At 41.4% G+C, this 22833-nt stretch overlaps 1 protein-coding gene across 1 annotated transcript in view; it reads right to left on the bottom strand.

Moving 5' to 3' along the window:
- DCBLD2 (discoidin, CUB and LCCL domain containing 2) overlaps nt 1–22833 on the bottom strand; it is a 66355-nt gene that overhangs the window by 37883 nt on the left and 5639 nt on the right. Inside the window, exon 2 of the mRNA XM_056138597.1 lies at nt 551–778. Coding sequence (XP_055994572.1) covers nt 551–778 — 228 coding nt within the window. The remainder of the gene's footprint in view (nt 1–550; nt 779–22833) is intronic.

Below are 22833 nucleotides of genomic sequence, written 5' to 3'. Positions count from 1 at the left end.
GGAGAGAGGGATGCAGGAGAGAGAGAGAGAGAGAGAGAGAGAGAGAGAGAGAGCGAGAGAGAGAGAGAGAGAGAACATGCCTGTCACAGAGGGAGGGAGGCAGGCAAAACCTGGGGACATTAGTGATGGAAGTGTACACTGGTGAAGGGATGGATGCGTATTGAAACATTATGTGACTGAGACCAAAATAAAATGTTTTGTGTGCCTAGAAAATGGGAGTAATATAGTCTTCTAGAGAAGAATAAATCAATTGATGGGAGTGATTTGTATAGTGTCTAACACAAAGAAAGCACTGCATGCTGGGAATTATTTTCTTTTCAGCTTCTACAGAACAAGAATTCAAATAATCTTACCTCCCATTCTCATCATAAACTACATACTGTCATCATCACTACAGTGCAAAAGATGAAAAGAAAAAACTTTTTCATATTTTCAGTAATTTCCCACATATTCTAAATAGCAGTCATTAAATGTTGAGCATCAAAGACTTCTTTAGCTTTAAGACTCAGGAAAACTGTATTACATGTACATTTACAAGTAAATTTCCTACCTATTTCAGTTCTGCTAACTCCAATTCCATTATAAATTCTCAAATAATTAAAGTGACAAGAATCAGAATCTTCAATGTCAAAGTCACCAAATTTGATGCGCACTCTCTCGCCCATCTTCACCCGGATTTCCCATTCACACACGGTGCTGTTGGGGTAGGTCTGGGGATAGTTTATGGATGAAAGAGTTCCACTTTCAGGGCCCAGGACAGTATGTCCACATCCGTCACCTTAAAACAAAAAAAGGTTTAAAAAAACAAGAGTTATTCTTTTATCCTGAAAAGATTCTTTTATCCATAAAAGAAATTTTTTGGTGATGATTTAAAACAGGTCTGACATCAGGCATTTTACGTCATCAATATTTTTCTTACACAAGATAAAACAGATGATATGGTTTTTATTATGGTTATTCACAGGAATCTAGAGAAACCAGGTTAGATAATCAATGATTACCTTAATGATTTAAATTCATTTTTTTTCAACCTTTATGCAAACAGAAGTATAACTGAGCAATATATATGTTAAAATAAATCCAATCTTTAAAAATTGTAACTGTTCAAAGTTAATTACAAAAATTTAAACATAAAGCCAAGTGATCAGTTTATTTACAAATATCACAAATCCTCTCTAAATATCCATGAGAAGATGATTTCTAAAAATATATAGATATTGCAGATTATGTAGATTACTATTACATACTATTGGTGTTTAGTATAACACAATACCCTAACACCAGTAGTATGTAATAGTAATCCACATGGTCTGTGTGGGGTTTGAACCACAGGAGAGGGAGAAGAAAGGAAAGGCAGAGGAGAAAGAGTGACAGACCAAAATATCTATTCTCAGACACAAAACTGAGACCGAAAAAAAAAATCTCAATTCCAGCACTCCGCTCAGTTCCTAAAGATCACTTTCCACTTCAGAATCAGTCACAGGCCATTTCCGGTACACGCTTCCGGCCAATCATCTACAAATGAGAGGTGTCCATGACCCCCCTGTCAAGTCTGATTGATTTGCGAGAGCAACTCAAAGCATCCAGGAAACCCATTTACACACTCAGTCACCAATTTATTATAAAGAAAATTATAGGATATAAACCAACACCCAGATAAGTGAGATGTAAGGCAAGGTCCTGAGAAAAGGAACTCTGTCCTTCAGGGAGGGGCGGACCCAGCACAGTGATACATGGAAGCATTATGCAATCCCCCAGCCTAAAAGCTCTGAAGTCATCAATATAAGGCTTTTGTGGAGGCGTTAATTTTTAGATATGAGATTAAATTATTGGCCAATGGCAAACTCATTCTATAATGTGAAACTGAAAGTTTTCCTGGCAACTAGCCTTAATTCTTAGATGCATGCCAAAGTCACCTCATTGACATGGCACAAAACATTTTTTTTTATTCTCTGCACTTAGGAAATGCTAAGGGTTTTAAGGGTTTTGAGTCAAGAAACTAGGATTCAAGTCATTTATAAATGTATATAGAATATATTTTGGTTATCTGAATGACAATATGTTAAAAGTCACAATACTGCAACCTGTAAAAGTGGCTTTCAGGGATCATTTCTTTAGTTCATTACTAGAGAAGTTTCTCTCATCACATCCAGTTCCCAAAACCACGGGAGTCAGAGCATCCTCTCCTGAGCAAAAAATAATCAGTATGGCGGGGCTGGAGCAATAGCACAGCAGTAGGGTGTTTGCCTTGTGCACAGCCAGCATGGCCGAGCCGGGTTCAATTCCTCTGACCCCCTCGAAGAGCCCGGCAAGCTACCGAGAGTATCTCGCCCACACGGCAAAGCCTGGCAAGCTACCTGCAACGGGCAAGCTACCCACAACGTAGTCAATATATGTCAAACACAGTAACAACAAGTCTCAAAAAAATGGAGACGTTACTTGGCCCGCTCGAGCAAATCGATGAACAATGGGAGGACAGTGTTTTTGTCTGTTTACTTTCTCATAAAATTTGGAAGCAGCGCTGAATGTTAAGATGCAGCTGCAGCCCCAACTGTACCAGTTAGCCAAAACTCTTTGGTGATGGGACTCAAGGGCTCTTTCTGATAGGAAGAATAATCTATCCTTTAAAATGGGAGCATTTTCTCCTTCAAAAAAGCAATTTATAATCACCTTTAACAACAGTTTTTACACCAAAAAAAATTATATTAACAGAGACACTGTGGAGTTTTAACCTCAATATGGTACAGATGACTATAAGCAGCATTTTCTGCCATACTTTTTTTTTTTTTTTGCTTTTTGGGTCACACCCGGTGATGCACAGGGGTTACTCCTGACTTTGCACTCAGGAATTACACCTGGCAGTGATCAGGGGACCATATGGGATACTGGTAATCGAACCCAGGTTGGCCTCGTGCAAGGCAAACACCCTACCCACTGTACTATCACTCCAGCCCCACCATACTGGTTATTTTTTTTTCATTTTTTTAATTTTATTTATTGAATCACCGTGAGAGCAGTTACAAAGCTTTCAGGTCTAAGTCTCGGGTCATACAATGAAACACCGTACCTTCAGCAGTGCCCATTCTCCACCCCCAACAAACCCAGTATACCCCCATCCAACACCCTCCCCCTACCTGTGGGGCAGATGATTTACACATTACTCTCTCTGCTTTGATCACATTCAATATTTTGACACCAGACCCACCATTATTATTTGAGATTTTTACCCCAACACTCAGATCTGCTGAAAAGGCAACAGTAGACAATTCGTTTTCTATTGCTGGTTATGAATAACAAATGACGTCGCGTGGCTGCAGTAGTGGCTGCGCAATTTTGAAATTCCGAAACTATAACACTTAAATCTGAAAGGATTTCTGCCAAAACCTGCTGGGTTCCAAGGTTTACTCCTGAGTCTCTGGGATCATGGCTATTAAGCAGCTTGATCAGGAGCCAGAGAGGCCGTTTGTGGGCGATGACTTGGGGTCTAGTTGGGGTGGGGAGGACAGGGCCAGCACCACCCCCATCCCATGAAGCCCAACATTTCTCATCACTGCGGGCCCAAACCTGATTGTCCAATGGCCTCTGGAGGATGATGGCCACTGAGCCGCCAGGGGGAAGCAAATGGAGGGACAACACCCTTTCCCCCCTGGGTTGTTCCGGCAACAGTAACCTACTGCGTGGTCTGGACACATTTCTGCCAAAAGCCACTGGGTTTCAAGATTTGTTTCTGACTCTCTGGGATCATGGCCAGTAAGCAGCTTCATCAGGAGCCAGAGAGGCCATTCGTGGGCAATGACGTGGGGTCTCGTTGGGGTGGGGAGGACAGTACCAGCTCCACCTCCATCCTGTGAGGCCCTGTGTATCTCATCACTGTGGGCCCAAACCTGACTGTCCAGTGGCCTCTGGAGGATGGCAGCCATTGGGCCACCAGGGGGAACAGGTCAAGGCACGAAACCTATTCCCACCTGGGGTGGCCCAGCACTGGTAACCTACTGCAGGGACCGGATGCCTTTCTGCCAAAAGCCGCTGGGTTTTGAAATTTATTTCTGAGTCTCTGGGATCATAGCCATTAAGCAGTTCAATCAGGAACCAGAGAGGCCATGCCTCTAATTATATAGCTGAGCCGGAGGTGGTTTGTGGGTGTGTTTCCCACATACCTAACTTTTGGCCGTTTACTTTCTTGGTAAACTTTGCCCCAAGTTTTTGAGGTCTGGCCAAAGGCACAGCAGCAATTTGGGGGTATCTGGAAGTCTGAAGGTGCCATCAGGCTGCTGGTGCACTCACCGCACAGGTACAGATTGACCTGTTGGCGGCATCATACCCCCTCATACTGGTTATTTTTAAGAATATAGTATTGACATAATTAGAACAGATGAAAGTCTTTAAGTGCCTACAAATGAAATGCAACACAGTATCTAGCAAATCACTGGGAAAATAAATGTTAATCGAAGAAGTAACATCAAACTAGCCTCAAAACCAAGGAAGGGTCACTCTACCATATCTCTGATAAAATACTTCATATTCTTTGCTAATAAAAAATCAAGTTATTCTCAAACACTTTCTAGTTTTGAAACTCTACTTTTAAAACTCAATACTATGGATTTTATCTTTGATGACTGACTCAAAGAAAAAAAGTAAAAGGTCAATGCTAGAAATTTATTTTTTAATTTTTATTTTTATTAAACCACCATGAGATACATAGTTACAAAGTTACTCATTTTTAAAAAATTTTTTATTAGTGAAATACTATGAGGTATAGTTGTAGACTTACAAATTTTTCTGCTTGGGTTTCAGACATCCATGACATTGGCAACTATCGCCCGATCTGCCTATTGTCTGTCATCTACAAGTTGTTCACTCGAGTCATCCTGAATAGGATTGGCAGAACACTAGATGAAGGACAACCATGCGAGCAAGCAGGGTTCCGCAAAGGATTCAGCACCATCGACCATATCCACACGATAACCAAGCTCATTGAGGTTTCTCGGGAGTTCAAGATGCCGCTCTGCTTAACGTTCATTGATTTAAAGAAGGCCTTAGATTCTGTTGAGACGGAAGCGGTCATTGAAGCCCTAGCCAATCAGGGCATTCAAGCCCAATACATCAGGATCCTCCGTGAGCTGTATTGCGGATTCACTACCAGGATCTCACCATTCTACAAAGAAGTGATCGTTGATGTCAAGAGAGGGGTGCGGCAGGGTGATACCATTTCACCGAAACTCTTCAGTGCCACCCTCGAGAACATCATGCAACGACTGGAATGGGAAGGAATGGGAGTGAAGATAGATGGTCGGCAACTACACCACTTCTGCTTTGCTGATGACATTGTTTTAATAACACCAAACATCAGCCAAGCGGCACAAATGCTGGCCGACTTTGACCGTGAGTGTGGAAAGGTCGGACTACAGCTGAATCTTACGAAGACAATATTTATGAGAAACAGCCTTGTTCCTGACGCCCCATTCGCTCTCAATGGAATGACCATCTCCGAATGCAACAGCTATGTGTACCTAGGTCGAGAGGTCAACATGACAAATGACCTGGCACCCGAGCTGCGCAGAAGGAAGAGAGCGGCTTGGAACGCCTTCAAGAACGTCGAAGAAATAGCTAAGAGGATGAAGAACCTCCGGCTCCGGGCACATCTCTTTGATTCCACTGTTCTTCCTGCATTAACATATGCCTCAGAGACCTGGGCCCTACGCAAGCAAGATGAGAACGCTATTCAGGTCTCCCAAAGAAGAATAGAAAGAGCTATGCTTGGAATATCACGTTTCACTCAAATAAGAGAACGAATCCGGAGTTCTGACATCCGTTGACGATCAAGGATCAGGGACACTGTCTCATTTGCCAAGGTGTCGAAAATCAGATGGGCTGGTCACATAATGAGATTTAAAGATGACCGTTGGACTAGAGCTGTTACTAATTGGATTCCACGGGATGTCAAGAGACTGCGTGGCCGCCCACCTACCAGATGGTCAGACTTCTTCGTCAAGATCATGAACGATCGGTTTGAGGCCCTTCATGTTCCCGGAGCGAACAGATGCCATTGGGCTACACTAGCACGCGACAGGGACAAATGGAGACGTCACTGGCGCCCGCTCGAGCAAATCGACGACTAACGGGAAGTTAAGTGATTAAGTGATTAAGTGGGTTTCAGTTATACAGTAATCAACTACCCATCCCTTCACCGGTGCCCATTTTCCATCACCAATGAGCCCAGTATCCCTCACCCCATCCCCCCTATCCCGCCCCGCCTCTGTGGCAGGGTATTCCCTTTTGTTCTCTCTCTCCTTTTGGTTGCTGAGGTTTGCAAAAGAGGCATTGAGTGGCAATCGTGTTCGTTCTATAGTCTACTTTCAGCATGCATCTCCCATCCTGGGAGGATCCTCCCAACTCCCTTTACTTGGTGCTCCCTTCTCTATATGAGCTGCCTTTTCCCCCTGCATGTGCGTCTGGCCTCCAAGTCATGGAGCGAACCTCCTGCTACTTATCTAGACTATTCTTGGGTGTTAGTTTCCTATTTTGTTACTTTATATTCCCCAGATGAATGCAATCTATGTCTGTCCCTCTCTTTCTGACTCGTTTCACTTAGCATGATACTTTCCATGTAGTACCACTTGATGTAAATTTTATGACTTCACCTTTTCTAACCGCTGCATAGTATTCCACTGTGTAGATGTACCAAAGTTTCTTTAACCAGTCATCTGTTCTCAGGCACTTGGGTTTTTTCCAAATTTTGGCTATTACGAACAGTGCAGCAATGAACATAGAAGTGCAGATGTCATTTCAACTGTACTTTTTTTTGCCTCTCTGGGATATATTCCCAGGAGTGGTATTGCTGTGTCAAATGGGAACTCAATTTCTAATTTTTTGAGAATTGTCCATACTGTTTTCCAAAAGGGCTGAACCAGTCGGCATTCCCACCAGCAGTGAAGGAGAGTCCCCTTCTCCCCACATTTGCGCCAACACCAGTTGCTTTTGTTCTTTTGGATGTGGGTCAGTCTCTGTGGTGTGAGAGATATCTCATTGTTTTGATCTGCATCTCCCTAATGATTAGTGATGTAGAGCATTTTCTCATGTGGCTTTTAGCCATTCAGATTTCTTCTTTGGGAAAGTTTCTGTTCATTTCATCACCCCATTTTTCGATGGGGTTGGATGTTTTCTTTTTGTGGAGTTCAACCAGTGCTTTGTACATCCTTGATATCAACACCTTATATGATTGGGTTTTGATTATACAATATTCTAACACCCATCCCTTTACCAGTGTACATTTCCCACCACCAAAGTCTCCAGTTTCCTTGATCAAGAAAAAGACAGTCTATGGAATGGGAAAAATTATTTCCCTAATACCCATCTGATAAGGGGTGAGTATCAAAGATATATAAAGCACTGGTAGAACTTTACGAGGAAAAAAAAAACACCCAACCCCATCAAAAAAGTGAGAAGAAATGAACAGAAACTTTCTCAAAGAAATACAAATGACCAAAAGGCACATGAAAAAATGCTCTACATCACTAATCATCAGGGAGATGCAAATCAAAACAACAATGAGATATCCTCTCACACCATGGAGACTGGCACACATCCAAAAGAACAAGAACAACCAGTACTGGTGCGGATTCAGGGAAAAAGGGATTCATGGTTGGTGCGAATGCCGACTGGTTCAGTCTCTTTGGAAAACAATATGGGTCTTCCTCAAAAAATTAGAACTTGAGCTCCCCTCTGACCCAGCAACACCACTCCTGGAGGCCAAAAACCACACAGCAGAAATACCACCTGTACTTCTATGTTCACTGCAACAATATTCACAATAATCAGAATCTGGAAACAAAACCCAAATGCTGGAGAATAGATGTCTGGATAAAGAAACTATGGCACATCTACACAATGGATTACTATGCAGCCACCTGGAAAAATGAAGTCAGAAAATTTGCTTATAAATGCATGGACATGGAGCATATCATGCTGAGTGAAATGAGTCAGAAGGAGAGGAAGAGACACAGATTGATTACACTCATTTGTGGGATATAAAAAGTATAGTATGAGACTACTATCCACGGACAGTAGACATGAGGGACAGGAGGACTGGCCAATAGTTGGAAGCTTGCCACAACTGGGAGTGAGAGGGCAGTAAGGATAGAGAAAGGACCACTATGACAATGATAGTTAGAAATGATTGCTCTCTACAAGAACTGACGGCTGAAAATAGGTAAAGGGATATATATATATATATGTATATATATGTATATGTATATATATATATAAAATAGTCTTTCAGTGTCTGCAAACCATTATACCCGAAAAAGGGAGGGTAGAGGGAGAGGAAGTGAAAGGAAAGAGGAGGAGGAGGAAGAGGAGGGGGGAAGAGAGACAGAGAGAGAGAATGAGAGAGAGAGAGAGAGAGAGAGAGAGAGAGAGAGAGAGAACGCTTGCCATAAAGGCACACTGGGGTGGGGAATGTTAACAATTCAGTTTCCTAAACAAGTTGCTCTAATTACAGATGTTCCCACACTTATCTGGCCTGCAGCTCTCTTTTCTGGGGGAGGTGGCGGGTACTCAGTGGCTCCCTGGAAACCTACCTTCTCTAAGCAAACAAAAAGAAAAACAAGCCTCCCCCATAGGAAACGCTCCTCTAGTACAAAGCCTTGCTTTGAATCAACATTAAACTTTAGCTCGTTGCACACTTTCCGTGCCACACACCAAAACCAAGTGTAGAGATCTGGGGATGGCTCAGTAACAAGTATCTGTCCTATAAACATCCGGTCAAGAGTGACACAAGTTTGATGCTCAGCACCTCCTCCACATGCACTGACCATGATGCCAGCAGCACTGCCATGTGGGATTCCTGGCACCACAACTAAGGCGCGTGTATTCTGGAGTGCCCATTACAGCGAAAGTGTGTGCAAGCACATGTGCAAACACAGCAAACAGGTGTACAAGCCTGGCAATTAGCACCACCAAGAATACAATCACTGCAACCAATTGTGTACAACCTCCTGTCATAACAAAAAGGGAAGCTAAAAACAAACAGTAACATGTGGGCATAGCAGCTCAAAGAACAATGGATAAAGTACATAAAACAAATCTGAATTTTTGAGCCCTAGCTCACTGGATCTCCTGCAAATGGAAACCTTAGAGGGGGAAAAAAAAAATAACTACAATTTTCCCCCTGAAACTACCATGAAAATACCTTGAATATCTCTGCTGGTTATCTAAATTAAAAACACAAGGATATAAAAATCTCCACTGTGAAAATAAGTGAATTGTAATATAAATAACTTTCAACAGTCATTAACATTTTTCCTTAAAGAAAAAAAATTAAAGCAGCTTCCAACTTTATGAAACTTACCGCAAATGTCCTCTTACTATTGAAAAGATTAAAATGTGCTTTCTAAAATGTGTTTCAATCTTTAAAAAAGCAATCAAGAATAAATGAAATAACAAAATATAAGTATTTTGTTCAGTTCAACAGAAACCAAGACAGGCTTTCAAGTGATTGGGACCATTGATGGAGTTCATAAAACCATGAATCGCAGGGGTCAGAGAGAGAGAACAGCAGGTAAGGCTCTTGCCTTGTACACGGCTGACCCGGGTTCAATCCCTGGCACCCATCATGGCCCCCAAGTCCACCAGGAGTGATCCCTGAGTGCAGAGCCAGGAGTCAGCCCTGAGGACAGCTGTGTGTGTCCGCCCTCCCCACACCCCCAATCCATAAACTTCGTAGTAGCAGCTGAGTTCACCAACTAATACGTTTGTTTTACTCAACGTATTTCCCACATTTTAAAATTGGGAAAGATTGTCAATTTAAAAATGAATTTTCAAAGAATGCAGCAGTGTGTTAGGTGTAAGATCTAGATGTCCTGACGCTCATATTTGATTCTGAATAATACACAAAATGTTTCCTCCTTTTGTCTATAAAGTCAGACTTCAACAAGAGTTAACAAAAAAAAACTAAGGGATGGAAAAACAGGACTTTTGTGAGCATACCGCTGAAGAAAACAATTAAAATGGAGCTGTCTTTTTTTCATATCTTGTGTAGGGGGAGGGTATGAACAGTCCACAAGCAATGTGCCAAGAATGTTCTAAAGTATGTGACAGATTTCAGAGCTTCCTCCTCTTGCAAACAAGATACTCACCAGAAACCAAAATTGAAAGAAAAATTTAACATCTACTGCGATGTGGAAGCTTGAATGTTTTTTATTCCAAAGGCTATCTGATAAATTTCACCTGCCTAGATATGTAACTTGACGAGTCTGGTCAAAAAATGATTATTATGATGCATATATTTCTAATATTCCAGTTTGAAAGAAAGGCCAGGTTTATATTCACTAGCCTGGCAATCTCCCAAAACTTTTCTCTGTTATTTCAAATCAAATACATTTTAAATTGTGATTCTACATTCTTTCTTGTATATTCTTTTTTTTTTTCAGGCCAGACTTAGGGGTGCTCAGGGCTTACTTCTGGCTGTGCGTTCAGAGATCACTCCTGGTGGGGCTCACGGTACCATATGAGGTGCTGAAAAGGGGGACCATGCAAGTCCAGTGCCTTCCCTGATGCCTATCTCGTTGGTCTTTTTTTTTTCTTTTTGGGTCATACCTGGCGATGCACAGGGGCACAAGGGTTACTCCTGGCTCTGCACTCAGGAATTACCCCTGCTGGGGCTCAGGGGATCATATGGGATGCTGGGAATTGAACCCAAGTCGCCCACATGCAAGGCAAACACCTTAACCGCTGTGCTACTGCTCCAGCCTTGTTGGCCCCTCTTTCATGTACATTTTTGACTCTATTAAAGGGCTTCCACCTGTACTCTGGAAAATATAGTACTCAGCATCCAATGATCACAGTGTTTAATTTAAAAAAAAAAAAAACTTTCAACAAAAAGATGCTGTCCTTTTCAACCTCAAATTAGTGTACACATTTTACTTTTACAGTTCCTAGAAGGCCTACTCTATCAAGATACTTAAATTTACAAAATATTTTTTTTCCATTATCCTTTTTTAAAAAATCACCTAATAAGCTTTGAGCAGTGATGGGAAAAAGACCCAAGGGGAGTGATTCTGTCTCCCATTTGGTAAGGTATGGAAACATCATGGACTGCCCTAACTAGGGTGTGATACTGGGCGCTGCCGGCAACTACTGGGTAGAGGTCAGAAATGCTTCTAAATATCTTAGCATACACAAGCCAGCCCTCAAGTATCAAGAATAGTTGATCCTAAATGTCAAAGAGTACACAGGCAGAGAAGAACTGATTTAAAAAGTAAAGGCCAGATATTGCCAACAAAAAACATAAATTAGTTCTTGGATGAGTTTCATCTGACCCAAAGAGGAATACTGTTCTGTTCACTAAGAGTACAACTGAGGGAACAGTTTGGCACCAAAGATCAGCAGTTAAGAGTTTTATGTTCTAACTTGTCAATATTTAAAATATTTAAATGAAATACTTTATTTTTCTTCCATGCTGAAGTGAGAAAAAGATCATTTATTAGCTGATAGCCATCAACTAACTTCTTTTCTTCTGGGTCAAGAGCTATAATCATGGGGGGGAGGAGGGGGCTGGGGGGAAGGTGCCATTAGGTTGAGGGGTAATAGGGCCCAAATGTTTTGCTAAGCTTCGCACAACAGAAAGAAAAATGATCTGTGACCAGGTTACACCACCACTATTAATCATTTTCACAAGGCAGAACTGACAAAGAGAGCATGACATTTTCAAAACATGAAATTACAGGATCAGTCCGTACATGCTCATCAATGACTCCACCATCACCAACTCCTCTGCCCCAACTCCAGCACCACTATCACCGTGGACATCTCTTCTTCCTCCCCTTGCCGTTCACTGTCAGAGTGTAACTAAACTTAAAAGGTGGATGCCTGTTAATGTAATCTAAAAATTTTATCTCAGCAGAGTTAAAACAACAACAACAACAACAACCCTGTGATCTGATCTTACTGCTCCTTCATTTGGCTGCGCATTTATCTAGGGGATTATTCACAGAACATGTGTTCATTTCCTCTAAAGAGCATAAGGTAAGATGTGTTAAGCCAGATACAAATTTTGTTACTATTCCAGGAAAATAACGGAATTTTTTTTAACTACTTATTCTCAGGAGAACACAGGAATACCAATAAACATATTTAAGTAACAATGAATTAACAAAGAATACTGCTTTTAGGCTGCTATCAAATCAAGTGATTTTTTAAACTGATATAAAATTGATATTTTATTAAATGATATACTACAAAATATTCTGTCATTCATATACTTTAATCCCCCAGTACTAATATGAATGAACTTTAATGAATTTTATTCATGTGAGCATTATTTGACTTCTGAAAGTATTTTAACAATGACAACTACACATGCAAGGAGTTAACAAAAACGTCAATAATGAAAAGAAATTTAACGTTGAGTATAATCGTTACAAACTATGAAAGAATAAAGCTTCCCAGGAAGCTTTCAAGGATTCATCACAGTGCACAACGTATCTGACTAGCAAGGTGTCACTTCTGTCACATCTTGTACCTTGAGATCTTATAATAAAGTAAAAAAGCATAGTGCACTTAGAGAGTGTAAGTGGTCAACTAGCATTACATTTGGCTATAACAGAAATTTTAAAATGTGATTATTTGGCACTATGAATTCTGAGAAGCAGTTTGTCAGTCGATTTTTACATTACAAATTTTAAAATTCCTTTTTAGGGGAAAGAGGGACACCTACACAGTGCTCAGAGGCCCAGGGTCCCCCTGGCAATTCTTGGCCCCAGGCCACACATAATATGCTACTCATGCTCTGTGATGCTGGGAATTTCCTGTGCCACCCCTGTGGTTTGGGGGCTTCCAAGGTCACACCCAGGAGGGCTCATGCCTAACCACTGGACTAGCTCCGGGACCCTTACTGCATGACTTTTATTAATTTATTTTTAAACATTTATTTTGGCTTTTTGGGCCACACCCAGCGATGCTCAGCAGTTACTCCTGGCTCTGTGCTCTGGAATCATTCCTGGCATTATTCAGGTGACCTTATGGGATGCCAGGAATTGAACCCAGGTTGACCGCACGCAAGGAAAATGCTCTATTCACTGTACTATTGCTCCAACCCCCCCTCCTCCCCCCCCCCACACACACATACACACACACACCCCACTCCCCGGCTGTAAGACTCTTAAAGCTGCACTGCTACAAATCCCAAAAAGATAGTTCAAGATAATGCTCTAAGTTCACTCAATATTTTTGCAGCTGTTGCTGTGTGGGACCACTCCTGGCATGTTTGGACGCCAAGATAACTCCAACTGGTGCCCAGGGTCATTATGGCCACCCTAAATGGTGTTGGGACAAGGAGCACACAGTGCCTGGAAGAATCTCAGGGTTCTGCAATGCGAGGTATGTCCTCCACTACCTCAACTACAACCCTGGTGCTCCACGTGTTTTTGTTTTCTTCACTCAATTAAGAGAGAGAGAGAGAGAGAGAGAGAGAGAGAGAGAGAGAGAGAGAGAGAGAATATTGCCTAGCATGATAATGCAATGAGAACCCAAAGAGGGCAACTATGACACTTTTTTTTAACTTTTCTTTTTTTTTTTTCTTTTTGGGTCACACCTGGTGATGCTCAAGAGTTACTCCTGGCTCTGCACACAAGAATCACTCCTGACTGTGCTCAGGGGACCACACGGGATGCTGGGAATCAAACCTGGGTCGGTCGCATACAAGGCAAATGCCCTACCCGCTGTGCTATCACTCCAGCCCCAACTATGACATTTTTAAAAAAATGAAATTGCTCCCTGCTTAACTTTAATTTCTATTGTTGTTAATTTTTTTTATTGAATCACTGTAAGATACACAATTACAAAGCTCTTCCTGATTGGGTTTCAGTCATACCATGTTCCAAGACCTGTCTCTTCACCAGTGCACATTTCCCACCAGTTACCTCCTGCCCTCCCCCCCCGCTTAACTTTAAATCCAAACTCATCTCTGCTTGTGATGTTTATAAAATTTAATTACATAAAGAAATAAAGAGAAATCCTCTTCGACCTCCACCTAGCATACTCTCTTATCTGAAATACTGCAGTTAAGCAAATGGGTTCTGGAGTCACACAATAAATTAAAATGCCAATCCTGTGCTTCCCTTGCATGCGATCGACCCAGGTTTGGTCTCTAGCACCCCACATGGTTCCCTGGGCACCTCCAGGAGTTTCCCTGAGTTGCAGGGATCACTTATCCCTGAGATCCAGGAATAAGCCCAAAGTACTATGGGACATGGCCCCAAAACCAAAATATATAAATGCTTCATCCTGAGATATTTATTGCTGCTAACATTAATTTACAGAATAGGTACAGTAACAACTCAAACCAAGTGGGAGAATCAGTCAGATAATGTATAAAACTATCTTAAGTATTAGAACCTAACCCATAATAATGTGCTCAGTGATTGAGGGTCATCATAGACCAGAAAGGCTTTTGTCCATCATATGTAGATCCAGGGCATCCGGCTACCACCTAGCCAAACCAACAGAACAATGGTCCATTACTTCCGGAAATTGATAACTGTAAATAACTTATTGTAAATAACTTCCTGAGAAAGTACTTCTCACTAATATTTCCTCCGATGATCCCACTTCACTGCAGTGGCTTTTTCCAGGAGCACATCCTGGCTTTGCCTTTGCCAGTATGAGACTACTCTACCTCTGAAATCTCAAAAACTTCAGTGCCTCACACTTCCGCTCAGTCTCTTGACCTTTCAGTCATCTTACACCCACGGCATACTTTCTGTGAATGTCTCACTTTTCTCTCCATCTGCTAATCTTGTCCTGGCTGCATTTCTTCCTAATACTTTCACCTCTTTCCCAAGGATCCTTCAACCATGACTCAAATGTATTATCTTTACCAGGAGTTGAGCATGACTGAAAAAGTAAAATCACAAAACTGGGGTGGGGAAAGTAAGTGTCATATGTACCATTATAATGATGTCAATAATTAGTGTCACTACTCCATTACCAATAAGAGTAATGAGTTTTAAAATCAAAATTACACTCAAACCACTCAGCATTCTTTTATTCGGTGATTTTGCATTTAATATCTGAATCACCAAAAGTTAATTAAAATGTTCTCAAGATTCCTATTTCTAACCCCATAAATTTCAATAAATGTCAGGAAAAAAATCTAAAATTTTGATAGCTTTTTCAAAAATGTACAGCTTAACAGCACATCTTTTTTATATGCCATAGAGACCAAAACTGACCCAAGGACGACAGAGCAAAATATTTTATTGGACTTGTTACCACTGATTAACCAAACCAGCCTTCGTCACACCTTCACTTGTAGGTTGTTCTCTAGAAAAGATGCATATAATTTCTATGTGGTTGAGATCATTTCAAATGGCCCCGTAAGTCATCTAACCTAGTAGTTTTATCCTAAGATTGTGTATCTACCTTCCCAAAATCCCTTTAGATGGGTTTTAGTATCTTACTCGTTCCCTCTTTAATCAGTTGGATAAAATCTTTTATGTGCTCATTTTATAAGTGCATGTGGTATGATTTTTGCCTTTTGTGTGTGTTTGTGTGTATGTGGTTTTTGGGCCATACCTGGCTGTGCTCAGGGCTACTTCTGGCTGTGTTCACTATCACTCCTGGCAGGCTCAGGGGACCACATGGGGTGCCAGGGATCAAACCCAGGTTGGCTGCATGCAAGGCAAGCACCTTATCCACTGTACTCTCTCTCCTGCACCCTGATTTTGCCCATTAAAAGAAATTATATTTAGTATTTCTTCAGTGAAGCCTGGGATCTGCACTTTATCAAATCCTAAAAACACTAACAAAAAACTTCTTTCTATCCACTATCCTTCAGCATCAAGGATATCTTGAGGCCAGGGCAGACAAAGGAGAATACCATGGAACAAGAGGTCAAGACCACAGTGATGCAAAGGAACATGAAATTCTGTACTGTTGGAAGCCGAGAAGAGGCAAGGGGATTTCTCCTCTGGAGATCTCAGTGAGAACGTGGCTCTACCAATACCCTAATTTCAGAATTCTGGCCTCCAGAATTTAAGATTTTAAGTCATCCAAGTTTGTGGGTAATTTGTTATGGTAGTTTTGCCTCTCTATGAAGCTAGTCACTAAAGCCATTTCTGAGTTGCAGTAGTAAATGAAAATTAATAGATATTTTTCCATTCTTATCTCGTGACCTTTCTAAGGCATTCAAGGTCCTTTCATCCCATTCTTATTAAAACTCTCCTTCTACATTCTAGATCTTGTTTGTTTTGGCTTTTTTTTTTTCTTACTACACCCAGTGGAGCTCAGGGCTTACTCCTGGTTCTGCACTTAGGATCACTCCTGGCAGGCTTGGGGAACCATATTTGGTGCCAAGAACTGATCCTGCACCTACCACTTACAAGGCAAGCACTATACCCACTAATATCTCTCTGGCCCCCCCAGATCTTCTATTTATTTATAGCTTATCAAACATCTTGGTTGATTCCATCATCATACAGATGATGCTGCTGTTCTTCAGAATCCTTTCCCCTCTCTGTTCAACTTCTGCTTCCTCTATTTCAGTTACCAGCACAACAGAAAAAGCCTCAAGTCTCCAATCTTTCTTCTAATTTCCAAATATCACTTTTAATATATAAAGCACCTATGCTCAGATGTTCCACAACAGTTCAAACTCAGTTTATCCAAGCATTCAAAGAAGAGCTTTAACCAGTCAGGCATTACAACAATAAAGATGACAAAACTTTTATAAAGATGACAATATAGTAGATAAATGTACCAAGTAATTTCATGGATGAAGAGTACCATAGGTAAGTAAAGCTTTCTACAAGTGTGTGTGTGTGTGTGTGTGTGTGTGTGTGTGTGTGTGTAAGATCAACAGCAATTAGAAATTCTTGTGGATGAGGAAGCAGAGGGCAGAAAGGGGATGATTCCAGGAAGAAAAGCAAAACAGATTTTAATTGACGCTGCTCTCTCAAATTTAACTGTTCATTAAATTTTATATTTCCCATCTCCTACATAGCTAAATCAAGTCCCTCTGAACAAGTGCAGTTCATTGCAATAGCTCTAACTTCATTGCTTCCCTTTCCACACCCCTCTGCACTGCTGAACTCCCACTTATGTTTCTTAAATACCAGCACGGTCATGTAGTTCTCTGATTTTAAAACTCCTCCAGTTTAATCTATAAGGTACATTGAGGAAAAAGTTGGCAAAACCCTTCATGACATAGAAGCTAATGGTGTCTTCAAAGATGTCACACTGCTGGCCAAGCAAGTGAAAACAGAGATAGACAAATGGGACTATCTTAAACTAAGAAGCTTCTACACCTCAAAAGAAACAGTGACCAAAATACAAAGACAGTCTACAGAATGGGAAAGGATATTCGCCAACTACACATCTAATAAGGGGTTAATTTCAAGGATATACAAAGTACTGGTTGAACTCCACAAAAAGAAAACATTCAACCCCATCAAAAAATGGGGAGATGAAATGAATAGAAACTTTCACAAAGAAGAAATCCGAATAGCTAAAAGGCACATGAGAAAATGTTCCACATCATTAATCATCAGGGAGATGCGAATCAAAACAAGAATGAGATATCACTTCACACCACAGAGACTGGCCCATATCCACAAGAACAAAAGCAACCGGTGCTGGTGCGGATGTGGTGAGAAAGGGACACTCCTTCACTGTTGGTGGGAATGCTGACTGGTTCAGCCCTTTTGGAAAACTGTATGGATGATTCTCAAAAAATTAGAAATTGATCTCCCATTTGATCCAGCAATACCACTCCTGGGAATATATCCCAGAGAGGCAAAAAAGTATAGTCGAAGTGACATCTGCAATTGTCTGTTTATTGCAGCACTCTTTACAATAGCCAGAATCTGGAAAAAACCTGAGTGACCGAGAACAGATGACTGGTTAAAGAAACTTTGGTACATTTACACAATGGAGTACTATGTAGCTGTTAGAAAAAATGAAATCACGAAATTTACATACAAGTGGTACTACATGGAAAGCATCATGTTAAGCGAAATGACTCAGAAAGAAAGGGATAGACATAGAAAGATTGCATTCATCTGGGGAACATAAAGTAACAAAATAGGAAACTAACACCCAAGAATGGCCGAGATTAGTACCAGGAATTTTACTCCATGACTTGGAGGCCAATCACACATACTAGGGGAAAAGGGAGCTCAGATAAAGAGGGGAACACCAAATAAAGGTGTTGGGAGGATCCTCCCAGGATGGGAGAAGCATACTGAAAGTAGACTATAGACCAAACATGATTGCCACTCAATGTTTCTTTTGCAAACCGCAACACCCAAAAGGAGAGAGAGAACAGAGGGGAATGCCCTGCCACAGAGACAGGGTGGGATGGGGGGATGCGGGGTGGGAGGGATACTGGAATCCGTGCTGGTGGGAAATGGGCACTGGTGGAGGGATGGGTGTTTGATCATTGTATAATTGAAACCCAAGCACAAAAATGTGTAAGTCTGCAACTGTACCTCATTATGTCTCACTATTAAAAATTTTTTTTAATAAAAAAAAATTCCTCCAGTTTTTCCACAGATACAATGAAACTCAAACTTTCCAGCAAAGATACAAAGTCGACTCCCATGTGGCCCTTGACCCCTATCCCTAACTCACCTCCTGACTTTTCCCATAACCTCTTGCTCCAGCAATAGAACTCTGGGTGACTGCACATTTCACATTTTACCTCCCCCATGAGCTGGAGCGATAGCACAGTGGTAGGGCGTTTGCACGGAGCCCACACGGCCAACCCAAGTTTGATTCCTCGATTCCTCCGCCCCTGTTAAAGAGCCCGGCAAGCTACCGAAAGTATCTCATCTACACAGCAAAGCCTGGCAAGATACCCATGACGTATTTGATATGCCAAACACAGTAACAAGTCTCACAACGTGACCGGGCCTGCTCAAGCAAATCGATGAACAATGGGAGGACAGTGACAGTGACAGTGATCTCCTCCAGACCACTATTCCACTCAGCACAACATGATGTCTGTCTCTAACCCACATCCATTTAGCGAACATCTACTGAGTGTTACCCCCTTTCTAAGAACCCTGTTTGTTCCATTCCTTTATCAAAATGTCTTTATTTATATGCTTAATTATGTGGATCAGCCTACTATATCAAGTTGTAAATTATATACAGTCACCTGAACATAAAAATAATACCATAAAAATCTCATAGCATTCATGGCTATTCAGTAAGAATTTATGAACTTTACGAAATATTCTAAGATTAGTTTCCTTGAAGATGGTGCCTCTTTCTATTCAGTACCTCTTCTCTTACTCTCCTGAGATCTGCCTTGCAATATTCCAGCTTTTTATATGATCTCTTGCCCCTTGATTATTGTAGATTCGAGAGTGGATACTGGCTCATGCTGGGCCAATGTGAGGCCCGCTCATGTTTCCCTCCAATATACCTGAACCTTGTATGTTATGGGAAATTTCTAGAGTAATTTCCAGTACTGAAGAATTAAGCTGAGTTCTTGGTACCTGAAGTTCAGATTCATTTCTGCTTTCCCTGTGGCTTAGGGTCGGTTCAGCTCTTCTAAAGTCTCCACAGTTATCTCGGAATCCTTCTGAAACTTCCCTTGGAATTTATACATACTTGGATGTCCATTTGGTAAAAACTCAAGAGTCCTAAGTCCCTCTTCCTGTACCCATGGCAGATAATGCCTGTTCTACATGCAAGCCATCAATCTTGCTTCTAGGATTCTGAGTAATCAGAAATTGGGACATCATGAAAGGAGAGAGAGAAACCATGACCCTCAAAGTGATCTAAGGATGGAGAGCAAAGAAATTCAAAATGTATTAACAGGTAGGAAGCAGGAGAAACAAAATAGAGATCAAAAGTAAAGAGGTAAAACCAATATCAAGTTCTAGAAGAAGGCAGGTAAAGAAATATCATGGGAACAACTGTCACATGTGGTCATCGTTCACTACTGCGAGCTCTGTGCTTTCTCACAAAATAACCATGTTGGGGTTAAGAGCAGAAAGATACAGAAGTATGTCTCAGTATAAGGTAAACTGGAAGTGAAGTGGAGATTTTTAACTGCAGAGCAAATAGAGAAAAAATTTTCATTCACGTTAATGAACTTTTTCAGCAAAAATTTACTAAGCAGTCCTCACACAAAAAGATGAGAAACATTTTAAAGCATTTAGAGTGGTATGGAGCGATAGCACAACAGGTAGGGCATTTGCCTTGCATGCAGCCGAACCGGGTTCAATTCCTCCATTCTTCTCGGAGAGCCTGGCAAGCTACCAAGAGTATATCGCCTGCAAAGCAATGCCTGGGAAGCTCCCCAGGTGACATATTCAATATGCCAAAAACAGTAACAACAAGTCTCACAATTTGTTGTGAGACGTTACTGGTGCCTGCTCGAGCAAATCGATGAACAACGGGAGGACAGTGCTCCAATGCTCCAGAGTGTTATGCAGATCTCAAAAGTTTAAAATTCAGGTATAGCTGACTTCAAAGTATCCATACTTTCAAAGTTCAACAATTTTTTTTAAAAGACAAAATTCTCATACTTTTCAAAGTAAATAAAAATCAAACCCAACCTAATCATTTCAATGACAGCTACACTAAAGGAGCTTGACTGCAAAGGCTAAAAAGAAAATCATTATTTAACAAGTAACTGCTACATGCCATATACTATGAAAATGTACAGTACAGATATAGTAAGACTTGTCACAGAAAAAAAGGAACTCTAAGGAACCTGGAAGCAAACCACTGAAAGCCAGTGGTATCTGAGCATATTTACATATTCTATAGAAGCATGAGGGTAGTTTAAATTATACTAATGCGCAATTTACACTCTAGTAGAAGAGATGCTTCAGGAAAAATTAGGAGTGAGTCAGGAGGGAAAGTTACGCAATGTAGGAATGAGGAGCAGAGTCAGTTGTTCAGCTCCAAAAAACAGTTCTAATTCAACATATCAAAATGTGGAAACAGTAATCTCCAGTTGACACTTGGTTGGTAGACCTCATCTGCATAGATCCAGACTAGTGTTTCTCAACCTTTTATTGCTTTTTTTGGGGTCACACCCAGAGAAGCTCAAGGGTTACTCCTGGCTCTGCACTCAGGCATTACTCCTGGCAGTGCTCGAGGGACCATATGGGATGCTGAGGATCAAACCCCAGATGGCTGCATACAAAGTAAACTGCCCTACATGCCGTACTACAGCTCTAGCCCCCAAGCAAGGTCATTTTTATCAAACAAAACTTGCTTACAAACACGAGAGGAAATAAAGAGGGGAAGCTTGTGTCCAAGAGAGAACATGGGCTTCTTCAGAATGGAAAAGCAGAGTCATAGATCAAGAAAGCGAGAGGCATGTTCAAGGGCTCGAAAAGTAAGCATCAACCTTCTTCTCACCAGCATCTCCTCCTGACCTTGTTTCCTTCTTATGGTTCCCTGGAAATACCCTGGAGGCCCAAAGAGGGCCATCTGCCCCTGACCACACGGCTGAGAAACACTGATATAGTAAAGAATAACTACCTGACTTTTCTCCAGAAACAGAAAAAGCAGACAGCGGGGCTTGGCCTATGAGCCCAAGTTTCACAACTGTCAAGGAACCAAAGGAATAGCAGCCATGAGATGCTGGACCTAAGTGCCTGGGCTGGGTAAGTGACAAATAAACTGGAGATGGACAAATGGACTGGTGAAAGTGGAAGAGCCCATGGCTAATATACCGCACGTACAAATGCCACTGCTAATACCCTAGGTACATATTCTTTCCTCAACTCATCAATGGAAAAAGCCCTCCACAATACTGTCCTTCCTGTTTGCACTTACGTCAACTACTAGAACCAAGAACTGTTTTATAATGCTGGAAACAGCTATTCAAATCAAAATTTGAACAGAGAAACGTGTGTAACTGTTGATTTGTGTAACAGTGATTTAAGCTCTCACTTTTCCTAAAGAAGACCCATACGTCAGAATGGGCACAGCAGGTGGTGCCCGGAGGCCGCTCCCTGTGAAGTACTATCCAGTGCCCAAGGTTCCTGCATGCCATGCCTGAGCTCAGCCCAGTGGCCTCCAGCTCCTCCACTCACACTTTAAAATGACAAATTTCTTACCAAGTATTCAAAATAGGTCTGTGAGGAACAATGTTTAGAAGAGACGGTTTTAAGGTATGAACAGAAGTAAGTAGAAAGTACTATCTGGAGCTGAGTGCACGATTCTAATTCAGAAACTCTTCACAGAGAGGATTCCCAATATGAATAGCTTCTAAAGTGCTCAAGAAGTGATTTAAAGGATGATTTGATGGATACCAAAAAAACAAACAGCACAGAAAAGCAGTCTATGTAAAGAGATCAGTATAGGGAGCAAGGGAACATAGTGTAAAATTCTATATGAGAATAAAAAATAGCTCAGTGTCTTACATAGGAACTATAAAGCAGGAAGGGTTTTGGCGTGAGCTTCAAGTCAGTGAGGAAGTCAAGGATCAGACCATGAGTGAATTACGTGGATGATATGAAGGAGTTTGGGTGGTATTTTTAAGTGGTAAAGGAACTGCTGGTCACACAGCAATTAACCTAGCTCCAAGAGGGCAGTGCTCCAGTTCCTAGACCTCCACATCACAGTAACCCACCAACAAGTATCTGCCCAATTTACTGTCACAGGTACAGATTATATATAGGGCTTAATAAAGAGGAAGCACTGAACCAGAAACAGAGGCTTGTGCCACAATGTAACAGGGCGTGCTTTTCTCTCTCAGATGTTGGCTATCTTACCAGTAAGGCAGCTCCTACTTTCCCAGATGCCAATGAGCAGTACCTCCCTTAAAGGCCCTCCCGTTGATCATCGATTTGCTCGAGCGGGCCC

This window comes from Sorex fumeus, unplaced genomic scaffold, assembly GCF_029834395.1.
Source record: "Sorex fumeus unplaced genomic scaffold, SorFum_2.1 ptg000129l, whole genome shotgun sequence".
NCBI classification, from domain to species: domain Eukaryota; kingdom Metazoa; phylum Chordata; class Mammalia; order Eulipotyphla; family Soricidae; genus Sorex; species Sorex fumeus.
The sequence above is the reverse complement of the archived record's forward strand: the minus strand, read 5'-3'. Positions and strand labels throughout refer to the sequence as shown.